Here is a 13,586-nt window from a genome sequence, read left to right as displayed (position 1 = left end):
TGAAATCATAAATTAACAATGAAACTTGAACCCAAATTGATTAAGAAATTACATTTAATCTGATTTTAGTGCATTTGGAACCTTTTTATGGATGTTTCACTTTTGTTTTGCCCCATAATCTTCTGTGCAAAAACCAGCATTTTATTAAACACAATGTTTGTCTACTAAACATGTTTGTCTCTTTTGTCCTTGTGTTAAACATTAATCAGGTGAGTTAGAGTTGGAGATTAAATTAATGATGGATTCTATAAAGATCAGGAAAGGTGTTGGTATAAGATAGGAAGAACTATTTTAACAACATTACAGGTTTTTAGAGATTAGAATAAGATGCATGTATCCTCTGTATATTTTATGTTTTCAGTTCTGATTGTGAGGATTAAACCAAATAAGAAGAATATAACATTTGTATTATATCATTGTTCATGATAAAAACAAAGATTTATTTAGCAAACTGAATGTTTCTGACAAACCTTTCAGTGGAAGTTGATTATTTATATAAAATCATGTTTTCAATCAATGTCACCTTCAATACATTATAAATATAACAGTTTCAATTTTATGAATCAGAATCAGCTTCAGTCACCAACTCTGTGCTTACAGGTGAGGAATTTGACTTTTGTTTATTTTAATTAAACATATAAAAAGATTAGACAAAAGCCATATTTTTGTTGTAAGGACCTATTTCTACAAAGTTTTTACAAAAGTTTAAAAAAAGGTTGACTAAGTTTCCACAGATGAAAAATGAACTAAAAGCTCCTTTGGTGGTTTGATATAATCTGTTTTTGTTCTCAGGGGTTTTTGTTCAGCTCTGCAGCTGGTTTGTGTCACTGTGGCTCTCTGGCACAGTAATACACAGCAGAGTCTTCAGGCTGCATATTCTGTCCATTCAGAGTCACTGTTTTACTGGAAGTGTCTAAGTCGATACTGAATTTGTTCCGTAGTGAATCTTTGTAGTTAGAACCTCCAGTATATCTATATCCAATCCATTCCAGTCCTTTCCCAGCAGGCTGTCTGATCCAGTGTGTTGCATAGCTGCTCATAGAATAAGAGACCTGACATCTGATGGTCAGACGTTGACCTGACTGCACAGTCTCAGAGGCTGGCTGGGTCAACTGTTCACACTTTATACCTGTAGAGAAACACATTAAAACTGTATTGTTACCAACAATGAATTTAATTTACTCTCATTATTCTGTAAATGATTCTGTCTCAGTGAGACTCACAGGATGCAGCAGCCAGCAGCAGCAGAGCTACAGAGAACATGTTGGTGTTGAAGATGATCTGATGGGAGTTTCTCCTCCTCTGCAGCTAACAGCATCAGATCAAGACTTTATAACATGATTCTTTTCATTTGCATAACAACAAACCAGCCCCACCAGAATCACATGGTAAAAATAACTTTTATGTACTGTGGACCACCATTGAGAAATGCTGGTCAATTTCTCAAAACTGTTATATGTTTCTAATTATATTGTCCTTAAATTAGTTTTGACATTTACAAACTTGAAATTGAGAATTCATTTGTAAAGTTTAGATATGTAAACATTCTGGCTCAATTAAGCCTTTAAATGATGTATTTTAATATTATGGTTCATTCATTCTTTTTTTCAGAGTAGAACAATCATACAAAAATCACTAATCATTTTTAAAATAATGACTTTTGTGCATGTTTGAATTCATTTTGTGTGTTTTTTCTACACATTATCAAAATTTTGCTAACAGACTCAAACATTTATTTACGGTAGTCTTTCGGTAATAATTCCCTGAGAAGTACACCTCAATTAAACACTTCTGCCATAATTTCAAAGATTTAAAGCTTTATTTGCTACTTGTTAGAATCAGATAAATCCAAATTACTTCTTTTCCCCCATGTTGTTGATCTGGTTCACTAAACAGTAAGTAAACAAGATCACAGATTTTTTTGCCAGAAAGTATGAGAGCTGCATCCATGTTTTACAGCACATGATCTTATCTGTAATCATAATCATAACATAATTAAAGCTACTAGAGAAGAGAGAGTGACAGTAATCTCAGAAAAGTGGTGTTAGGGCGCCCCCTGTGGTGTCTCTTATTGAAACGTTTCATGATTACAGGAGTTTTTGTTCAGTGTTTCTGCTTTCTGTGTCACTGTGGCTCCCAAGCGCAATAATAAATAGCAGAATCTCCAGCTGTCAGGCTGTTCATCTGCAGATACACTTGACTTCTGCTGTTTTCCCTGGAGATGGTGAACCGGGTTTTCAATGAGTGAGAGTGGCTGGTGCCACCACCACTGTTGATATAAGCAATTCATTCCAGTTCTTTTCCATTTGCCTGTCTGATCCAAACTATTCTAGGATCGCCACCAAACCCAGAATATGTGCAGGTCAGTCTGTGAGATTCTCCAGGTCTTTTAACCACTGATTCAGACTCAGTCAGTGTTTGACCATCAGTACCTGCAGGAAAACAGTTAATTATTGTCTAACCACCAACCCTTTTCATCAATCATAATGTCGGTAAAAAATATCTCTTTTCTTACCACTCCAGTTTTCAGACAAGATAGTAACAAGAAGAAGAACCTTAAATCTAGTCATTGTAGAAGCCATTATTCTCTGTTCATACTGTGTTTGCCACTAATTCACTGCTGCTTTTAAACTAACAGACATGCAAAGGTTGAGCAGACAGCCTTTGCATTGACTCCTCCTTCTGAAGAAGAAATAGGATTTATTTGATGTATAAAAACAAAATTTAAGGTTGATTTCAGATTTTACATATTTGTACATTAACTGTCATATTATATCATTATTGTTATACATATTTAATTTCTGACCGGTTACGTAATTTGCATTTATTGATGTTTTTGCGGAAGAAACAAACAAGATATTTTCCTTTGAACCTCATGTTGATGAAAATCTGAAGAAACAGGAAGTCATAAAATATAACATGAACAGTTTTTAACAAAGTGTGTAACTATGGTTTTTGTCACCCGTTGATCTGTGCAGAAACTTTTGTATTATCTTATTAAACATTTTGTTCTCTCTCTCAAAACATGTTTCTCTCTTTTTGCTTTGTTTTACACCAGGGGTCTCAAACTCCAGTCCTCGAGGGCTGCTGTCCTGCAGTTTTTAGATGTACCACATGTACAAAACACTGGAATAAAATGTCTTAATTACCTCCTCCTTGTGTAGATCAGTTCTCCAGAGCCTTGCTAATGACCTACTTATTCTATTCAGGTGAGGCAGAGGCACATCTAAAAGTTGCAGGACAGCGGCCCTCGAGGACTGGAGTTTAACACCTGTGTTTTACACAATGAAATTAGATGATTAAGAGTTAGAAATCAAATCAAGAATGACTGCATGAAAAGTTTCATTCATTCATTTGAAGTGTCAATGATGCCTGAGCCTCTAAACTTTACATCAGTCCTTCAGATTCTGATAGAGTTTACAATCATTAATTCATATATTCATTATTTTAAATGGAAATTCTGAAAATGAAAATAACTATCTAGTTGTGAAATTTAAATTTCTATTTGTAACAGTTTAGCAAAAGAGAATTTTATAGTATAGATTTTTTTTGATAAATCATTTGACATAGGTTTATGTAATGCATCTTACTTTAATATTGTTGAAAACCAATTTATTGAAATATTTGCATATTTGTTGCACCCATGCAAAAGTTACACTGACTTTTAGGTAGCTTTTAAAGCAAATTTAACATTCCTCTGAAGGACTTTCAAGATATGACACATATATCAAATAGAGTGATATGAATTTATTTCAAACACAAGATCTGACTTTTTAGCCAGATATAGACAATAAATGAACAACCCCCCTAGTGGTTTGAAATAATTAGTTGATGGGATTTTGTTCAGCTCTGCAGCTGGTTTGTGTCACTTTGGCTCTCTGGCACAGTGACACACACCAGAGTCTTCAGGCTGCAGATTCTGTCCATTCAGAGTCACTGTTTTACTGGAAGAAACTATGGTGATACTGAACTTGCTTCTGAGTGAATCTTTGAAATATGGGTGCATCCATCACATGATCTGCCAATCCACTCTGGTCCTTGTCCTGTTGGCGGTCTGATCCAAGATGTCCAGTAGATGTTCAGAGAATAAGAGAGTCTGATGGTCAGACGCTGACCAGGCTGCACAGCCTCAGAGTCTGGCTGTGTCAGCTGTTCACACTTCACACCTGGGGAAAAACACAGTAAAACTCAATTCTTACTAACAATGAAGATTCAGTTTTATCATCCATCAAATGTTTCTCTCTGAGTGAAACTCACAGCAGCAGGAGAGCAACAGAGAACATGTTGGTGTTGAATGAATCTGATGGGAGTTTCTCTTCTTCTGCAGCTAACAGCATCAGATCAAATCTATAAACCATGATTCTTCTGATTTGCATAATACCAAACCAATCCTGAAAAAAACACACAATAAAAAGAAACATTTTTTGTGTACTATTTACCATTGTGAAGAAACAATATGTTTGCATTTTTGATACTGCTCTAAAATTATTTGTGTGATTTTAATGGAAATGGTTGACATATGTATGCTTTATGCAATGTTTTAACAAAAAATGCATCTTCTGTACATAAATTTTCATTTTAACTGAAATGTTGTTTCAAGACTTGAGTAATCATGCAAAAGAAAAATGTTCTAAAATTCAAAATAATTTATTTCGTAGTTGTTTTTTCTTATATGGGCTCATAATTATTCATGCAGGGGTCAAACATTTATATTTACCACAATTAATAATTCAATAAGGCTCTTTGAAAAATGCAACCTCAATGGAATACGTCTGGCATATTCTTGAAGATTAAAATCTATCAATATTTGTTACTTGTTCAAATCTGACAAATCCACTTATGTGCTTTTTCCCCAGGTTGTCTGACCCACATCATAAAATAATAAGTGAATGAGAAGTTATACTTTTAAGTGGACAGAATGAGAGTTGTATGGTGTTTGTTCAGCTCAGGATTGAAAGGAACGACTCCATCTCATAACAATAAAGACAAAGGAACCAGTAAGGGGAGAAAGCCAGTCGCCTAGAAAAGAAGTCTTACATCTCCCCCTGTGGTGTTTCTTGTTGAAACTATTCATGATTACAGGAGTTTTTGTTCAGTGTTTCTGTTTTCTGTGTCACTGTGGCTCTTCTAGCGCAATAATAAACAGCAGAATCTCCAGCTGTCAGGCTGTTCATCTGCAGATACACTTGACTTCTGCTGTTCTCTCTGGAGATGGTGAACCGGCCTCTTACTGAGTCAGAGTAGTAGATACTGACGCTGCCATCACTGATATAAGCGATCCATTCCAGTCCTTTTCCAGCTGCCTGTCTGATCCAAGCTATGCGAGGAGTGCTACTAAACCCAGAATATGTGCAGGTCAGTTTATGAGATTCTCCAGGTCTTTTAACCACTGATTCAGACTCAGTCAGTGTTTGACCATCAGTACCTGCAGAAAAAACGGATAATTATTGATTCTCTCACCACCATCTCTTTTCATTAATCATAATTAAAATTGTCTTGCCGCCATGTTTTTATATCTATAATGAATTTGGTAAAAAAAAAAAACTTTTTATCTTACCGCTCCAGTTTAAGGACAAGATGACAGCAGCAAGAAGAAACTCAATTTTATTCATTGTAGAAGCCATTTGTCTTTGTTCAAACTGTGTTCATAACTAATTCACTGCTGCTCTTAAACTAACATACATGTATAGTGAAGCAGTCAGTATTTGCATTGACTCCTCCTCCTGGTGGAATACAAACATGAATCATCTGATCAAAAAAAACAAAATTGGACGATTACTTCAGATTATTTTCAGACATTTTGAGATTTGAAGACATTTTTAAATAATTTGATCTTGATTCCTGTTTTACCAAAACAGATAAAGCTTTACAGCAGATTTCACTTGTTTCAACGCAAACTGTCAAATTAAGTTATTTTGAAATCATAAATTAACAACTTACTTGAACTGAAATTGATTAAGAAATTACATTTAGTCTGATTTTAGTGCATTTGGAACCTTTTTATTGATGTTTTTGTGCATGTTTCAATTCATTATGTGTTTCTTTTTTTATCTACAAATTGTCAAAATTAGGCAAACACACTCAAACATTTATTCAGTCATTCAGTAATAATACACCTCAATTAAACCCTTCTGCCATAATTTCAAGGTTTTAAAACTTTATTTTTTTACTTGTTGAAATCAGATAAATCTATCTACTCCTTTTCGCTCCATGTTGTCTGACCTGGTTTACAAAGCAATAGGTAAACTAGGACACAGATTTGCTGTAAGAAAATATAGGAGCTGCATCCACGTTTTAGAGCACATGACTGGAAAGAATGACTCCATACTCTTGTATGTAACATCTAATCATAACATAGATAAAGCTACCAGAGAGGTGAGTGTGACAGTAATCTCAGAAAAGTGGAGTTAGGGCTCCCCCTGTGGTGGCTTCTTATTAAACTTATTAATTCACAGAGGAGTTTTTGTTCAGTGTTTCTGCTTTCTGTGTCACTGTGGCTCTTCGAGCGCAATAATAAACAGCAGAATCTCCAGCTGTCAGGTTGTTCATCTGCAGATACACTTGACTTTTGCTGTTGTCTCTGGAGATGATGAACCGGCCTTTTACTGAGACAGAGTAGTACGTGACGCTGCTCTCACCCCAGATAAAAGCAATCCACTCAAGTCCTTTTCCAGTTGCCTGTCTGATCCAAGCTGTAGCATAATTGCCACTAAACCCAGAATATGTGCAGGTCAGTTTGTGAGATTCTCCAGGTCTTTTAACCACTGATTCAGACTGAGTCAGTGTTTGACCATCAGTACCTGCAGAAAAAACGGATAATTATTGATTCTCTCACCACCATCTCTTTTCATTAATCATAATTAAAATTGTCTTGCCGCCATGTTTTTATATCTATAATGAATTTGGTAAAAAAAAAAAAAAAAACTTTTTATCTTACCGCTCCAGTTTAAGGACAAGATGACAGCAGCAAGAAGAAACTCAATTTTATTCATTGTAGAAGCCATTTGTCTTTGTTCAAACTGTGTTCATAACTAATTCACTGCTGCTCTTAAACTAACATACATGTAAAGTGGAGCAGTCAGTATTTGCATTGACTCCTCCTCCTGGTGGAATACAAACATGAATCATCTGATCAAAAAAAGCTAAATTGGACGATTACTTCAGATTATTTTCAGACATTTTGAGATTTGAAGACATTTTTAAATAATTTGATGTTGATTCCTGTTTTACCAAAACATCTAAACTTTACAGCAAATTTCATTGATTTCAACACAAACTGTCAAATTAAGTTATTTTGAAATCATAAATTAACAATAAAACTTGAACCCAAATTGATAAAGAAATTACATTTAATCTGATTTTAGTGCATTTGGAACCTTTTTATTGATGTTTCACTCTTGTTTTGCCCCATAATCTTCTGTGCAAAAACCAGCATTTTATTAAACACAATGTTTGTCTTATGTTTTGTGTTAAACATTAATCAGGTGAGTTAGAGTTGGAGATTAAATAAATGATGGATTCCAAATAGATCAGTAAAGGTGTTGGTATAAGATAGAAAGAACTATTTTAACAACATTGAAGGTTTTCAGAGTTTAGAATAAGATGCATGTATCCTCTGTATATTTTATGTCTTCAGTTCTGATTGTGCTGATTAAACCAAATAAGAAAACTATAATATTTGTATTATATCATTGTTGGTGATAAAAACAAAGATTTATTTAGCGAACTGAATGTTTCTGACAAACCTTTCAGTGGAAGTTGATTATTTATATAAAATCATGTTTTAAATCAATGTCACCTTCAATACATTATAAATATAACAGTTTCAATTTTATGAATCAGAATCAGCTTCAGTCACCAACTCTGTGCACACAAATGAGGAATCTGACTTTTGTTTATTTTAATTAAATGTATAAAAAGATGAGACAAAAACTACATTTTTGTTGTAATAATCTATTCTGCAATATTTTTACAAAAGAGTAAAAGAAGGTTGACTAAGTTTCCACAGAATAAAAATGAACTAAAACCTCCTTTGTTGGTTTGATATAATCTGTTTTTGTTCTCAGGGGTTTTTGTTCAGCTCTGCAGCTGGTTTGTGTCACTGTGACTCTCTGGCACAATAATACACAGCAGAGTCTTCAGGCTGCATATTCTGTCCATTCAGAGTCACTGTTTTACTGGAAGTGTCTAAGTCGATACTGAATTTGTTTCGAAGTGAATCTTTGTAGCGTGAATTTCCAGTATATTTCCACCCAATCCACTCCAGTCCTTTCCCAGCAGGCTGTCTGATCCAAGCTGTTGCATAGCGCAGATCATATGAAACCTGACATCTGATGGTCAGACGTTGACCTGGCTGCACAGTCTCAGAGGCTGGCTGGGTCAACTGTTCACACTTTATACCTGTAGAGAAACACATTAAAACTGTATTGTTAACAACAATGAATTTAATTTACTGTCATCATGCTGTAAATGATTCTGTCTCAGTGAGACTCACAGGATGCAGCAGCCAGCAGCAGCAGCAGAGCTACAGAGAACATGTTGGTGTTGAAGATGATCTGATGGGAGTTTCTCCTCCTCTGCAGCTGACAGCATCAGATCAAGACTTTATAACATGATTCTTTTCATTTGCATAACACCAAACCAGCCCCACCAGAATCACATGATAAAAGTACTTTTAAGGTGCTCTTGGCTAGTATTAAGAAATAGTATGTTTCCAATTACATTGTCCTTAAATTAATTCTGGGATTTAAATATTTGAAATTAAGAATTTCTGTGTAAAGTTTAAATATATAAAAATGCTGAGCAAATTAAGTCTTTGAATAACGCATTTTAATATTATTGTTGATTCATTCTTTTGTCAGGTTGGAACAATCATATAAAATCACTAACCATTTTTAAAATAGTGATTTTTGTGCATGTTTCAATTCATTATGTGTTTCTTTTCTTAGCTACAAGTTGTCAAAATTAGGCAAACACACTCAAACATTTATTGAGTCATTCAGTAATAATACACCTCAATTAAACACTTCTGCCATAATTTCAAGGTTTTAAAACTTTATTTTTTACTTGTTGAAATCAGATAAATCTATCTACTCCTTTTCCCCCCATGTTGTCTGACCTGGTTTGCAAAGCAATAGGTAAACTAGGACACAGATTTGCTGTAAGAAAATATAAGAGCTTCTTCCACATTTTAGAGCACATGACTGGAAAGAATGACTCCATACTCTTGTGTGTAACATCTAATCATAACATAAGTAAAGTTACCAGAGAGTTGATACTGAACTTGCTTCTGAGCAAATCTTTCAAATATGGGGTGCATCCATCACATGATCTGCCAATCCACTCTGTTCCTTGTCCTGTTGGCGGTCTGATCCAAGATGTCCAGTAGATGTTCAGAGAATAAGAGAGCTGACAGTTGATGGTCAGAAGTTGACCTGGCTGCACAGCCTCAGAGTCTGGCTGTCAGCTGTTGACACTTCACACATGGGGAAAAACTCAGTTGTTCCCAACAATAAAGATTCAGTTCAGTTTTATCATCCATTAAATGTTTCTCTCTCAGTGAGACTCACAGCAGCAGCAGAGCTACAGAGAACATGTTGGTGTTGAAGATGATCTGATGGGAGTTTCTCCTCCTCTGCAGCTGACAGCATCAGATCAAGACTTTATAACATGATTCTTTTGATTTCCATTACTCCAAACCAGCCTCAACAGTAATAAACAGCAGAATCTCCAGCTGTCAGGCTGTTCATCTGCAGATACACTTGACTTCTGCTGTTTTTTCTGGAAACAGTGAACCGGCCTTTTACTGAGTCAGAGTAGTAGATGGGAACGCTGCCATCACTGATGTAAGTGATCCACTCCAGTCCTTTTCCAGCTGCCTGTCTGATCCAAACTATGTGAGGATCGTCAAGACCAGAATATGTGCAGGTCAGTTTGTGAGATTCTCCAGACCTTTTAACCACTGATTCAGACTCAGTCAGTGTTTGACCATCAGTACCTGCAGAAAAACAGATAATTGTTGATTTTCTTGCCACCATCTCTTTTTGTCAATGAAGAATTTTGTTAAAGTATCTTTTTTTTTCTTACTGGTCCAGTTTAAGGACAAGATGATAAAGGCAATGACAACCTCAAATGTAATCATCTTAGAAGCCATTTTTCTCTGTTCAAACTGTGTTCACCACTAGTTCACTGCTGCTCTTAAACTGACAGACATGTAAAAGTGGAGCCGTCAGTATTTGCATTGACTCCTCCTCCTGGGGAAGAAACACAAATCACCTGATCAATAAAAGTAAAGCTGGACAATTATTTTAGATTATTTTCAAACATTTTGATATTTGAATTCATTTTCAAACAATTGGATGTGGATTCCTGTTTTACGAAATCGAATAAAGTTTTACAACAGGTTTCACTTGTTTCTCCACAAACTATAAATTATTTTTGAAATCATAAACCCAAATTGTTTAAGAAATTACATTTAATCTGATCTTTGTGCATTTGGAACATTTTTGTGGATTTATTTCACTTTTGTATTGCCACATGATGATCTGTGCACATTTTGTTGTGCTTTTATTAATCACACTTTTCACTTAATAAACATGTTTGTCTTTTTTCCTTGTGTTACAGACCAGGTGAGTTAGAGTTAGAAATGAAATCAATGATGTATTTCAGATAGATCAGGGAACTCTGATGGTATTGGTGTAGTTTAAGAAGAAATATTTTTCCAAAATTGAGGGATTTTTATAGAGATTATAAGAGGATGCATGTATTCTCTGTATGTTATATATTTTCAGTCCTGTTTGTGTTGATTAAACCAATTTATAAGAATGTAATATTTGTGTTATATCATTGTTGATAGCAAAAATAAATCACATTTTATTTCTAACCTGTTATGTAATTTGCTTTTATGGATGTTTTTGTAGAAGAATCAAACAAGATATTTTCAGTTGAACCACATGCTGATGAAAATCTGGAGAAACAGGAAATCCTAAATTTAACCGAGTGTGTAACTATTGTATCGTCACCTTTTTTCTGTGCAGAACCTTTTGTAATGTCTTATTGAACACTCTGTTCATACATTTGACATATATGTATGTAATGCATCTTACTTTAATATTGTTTGAAAAAAAGTCACTGAAATATTTGTTGCACTTTTAAACAGTTACATTTACATCTATGAAGTATTTGGAAGCTAATTTGATGTTCGTCTGAAGGGCATTCTAGAAATGATCAATGTTTCAAATAGTGTGATGTGAATTTTTTGAAAATTCTATTTTAGACAAGTACAGAAAATAATATAGAATAGTTACATTGTGTTTGCTCAGCACAAGTTGAAAGGAATGACTCCATCCAATAATAATAAAGACAAAAGAATATGTAAAGGTAGAGAGACAGTCAGGTAAGAAAAGTGGTGTTAGGGCTCCCCCTGTGGTGGCTTCTTATTAAAATTATTAATTCACAGAGGAGTTTTTGTTCAGTGTTTCTGCTTTCTGTGTCACTGTGGCTGCCGAGCGCAATAATAAACAGCAGAATCTCCAGCTGTCAGGCTGTTCATCTGCAGATACACTTGACTTTTGCTGTTCTCTCTGGAGATGGTGAACCGGCCTCTTACTGAGTCAGAGTAGTAGATGTAGCTGCTGAATGCACTAATATAAGCGATCCACTCGAGTCCTTTTCCAGTTGCCTGTCTGATCCAAGCTATGTCAGGATTGCCAAGCCCAGAATATGTGCAGGTCAGTTTGTGAGAATCTCCAGGTCTTTTAACCACTGATTCAGACTCAGTCAGTGTTTGACCATCAGTACCTGCAGAAAAACAGATAATTATTGATTCTCTCACCACCATTTCTTTTCATCAATCATGAAAAAAATTTTTATCTTACCGCTCCAGATAAAGGACAAAATACTAAAAGCAAGAACAACCTCAAATCTAATCATTGTAGAAGCCATTTGTCTCTGTTCAAACTGTGTTCACCAATAATTCACAGCTGCTCTTAAACTGACAGACATGTAAATGAGCTGTCAGTATTTGCATTGACTCCTCCTCCTGGGGAAGAAACACAAATAATTTATCAATAAAAGCAAAGATGGATGATTACCTTAAATTATTTTCAGACACTTTAATATTTTAATTCATTTTTAAATAATTTGATGCTGATTCCTGTTTTACCAAAACATCTAAAGTTTTACAGCAGATTTCATTGATTTCAACACAAACTGTCAAATTAAGTTATTTTGAAATCATAAATTAACAATGAAACTTGAACCCAAATTGATTAAGAAATGACATTTAATCTGATCTTTGTGCATTTGGAACATTTTTATGAATGTTTCACTCTTGTTTTGCCTCATGATGTTCTGTGCAAAACCCAGCATTTTATTAAACACAATGTTTGTCTACTAAACATGTTTGTCTCTTTTTTCCTTGTGTTAAACATTAATCAGGTGAGTTAGAGTTGAAGATTAAATAAATGATGGATTCTATAAAGATCAGTAAAGGTGTTGGTATAAGATAGGAAGAACTATTTTAACAACATTAAAGGTTTTTAGAGATTAGAATAAGATGCATGTATCCTCTGTATATTTTATGTCTTCAGTCCTTATTGTGAGGATTAAACCAAATAAGAAGAATATAATATGTGTATTATATCATTGTTCATGATAAAAACAAAGATTTATTTAGCAAACTGAATGTTTCTGACAAACCTTTCAGTAGAAGTTGATTATTTAGATTATTTATATAAAATCATGTTTTAAATCAATGTCACCTTCAATACATTATAAATATAACAGTTTCAATTTTATGAATCAGAATCAGTTTCATTCACCAACTCTGTGCACACAAATTAGTATTTTGACTTTTATTTTAAACGTAAACATATGAAAAGATGAGATAAAAACTACATTTTTGTTGTAATAGTCAATTCTGCAATGTTTTTACAAAAGAGCAAAATAAGGTTGAGAAAGTTTCAATAGATGAAAAATGAACTAAAAGCTCCTTTGGTGGTTTGATATGATCTGTTTTTGTTCTCGGGGGTTTTTGTTCAGCTCTGCAGCTGGTTTGTGTCACTGTGGTCGTATCTGGCACAGTAATACACAGCAGAGTCTTCAGGCTGCATATTCTGTCCATTCAGAGTCACTGTTTTACTGGAAGTGTCTAAGTCAATACTGAATTTGTTTTGAAGTGAATCTTTGTAGAGTGAATTTCCAGTATATTTCATCCCAATCCACTCCAGTCCTTTCCCAGCAGGCTGTCTGATCCAAGCTGTGTACCAGTCGCCCAGAGAATAAGAGACCTGACATCTGATGGTCAGACGTTGACCTGGCTGCAGAGTCACAGAGGCTGGCTGGGTCAGCTGCTCACACTTCACATCTAAAAAAGCATCAAATATTGTGCATCAGTGTGAGAACAGTAAAACAACGAAGTACGGTCATACTCAGAGAAACTTACAGGATCCAGCAGCCAGTAGCAACAGAAAAGCTACAGAGAACATGTTGGTGATCTGATGGGAGTTTCTCTTCTTCTGACATCAACAGATCAGGTTTTTAAATCATTAGGCTTAATTTGCATAATGACCAACCTTCCTGTCAGT

General features: G+C 34.7%; 3 gene segments (V, D, J or C); all 3 read right to left on the bottom strand.

Annotated features, from left to right (window-relative positions):
- Positions 1 to 720: 720 nt before the first annotated feature.
- On the bottom strand, positions 721 to 1,289 carry LOC122822390. The segment is given in 2 exon segments: positions 721 to 1,129; positions 1,224 to 1,289. Coding segments are annotated over 2 exon segments (345 nt in total).
- Positions 1,290 to 7,994: 6,705 nt separating this feature from the next.
- On the bottom strand, positions 7,995 to 8,638 carry LOC122822389. The segment is given in 2 exon segments: positions 7,995 to 8,400; positions 8,495 to 8,638. Coding segments are annotated over 2 exon segments (345 nt in total).
- Positions 8,639 to 13,037: 4,399 nt separating this feature from the next.
- On the bottom strand, positions 13,038 to 13,500 carry LOC122821966. The segment is given in 2 exon segments: positions 13,038 to 13,366; positions 13,445 to 13,500. Coding segments are annotated over 2 exon segments (372 nt in total).
- Between the last annotated feature and the right edge of the window lie 86 nt (positions 13,501 to 13,586).

Source organism: Gambusia affinis, linkage group LG19, assembly GCF_019740435.1.
Source record: "Gambusia affinis linkage group LG19, SWU_Gaff_1.0, whole genome shotgun sequence".
In the NCBI taxonomy this organism is placed as follows: Eukaryota; Metazoa; Chordata; class Actinopteri; order Cyprinodontiformes; family Poeciliidae; genus Gambusia; species Gambusia affinis.
Note: the sequence above shows the minus strand (reverse complement) of the source record. Positions and strands in the feature narration are given on the sequence as shown.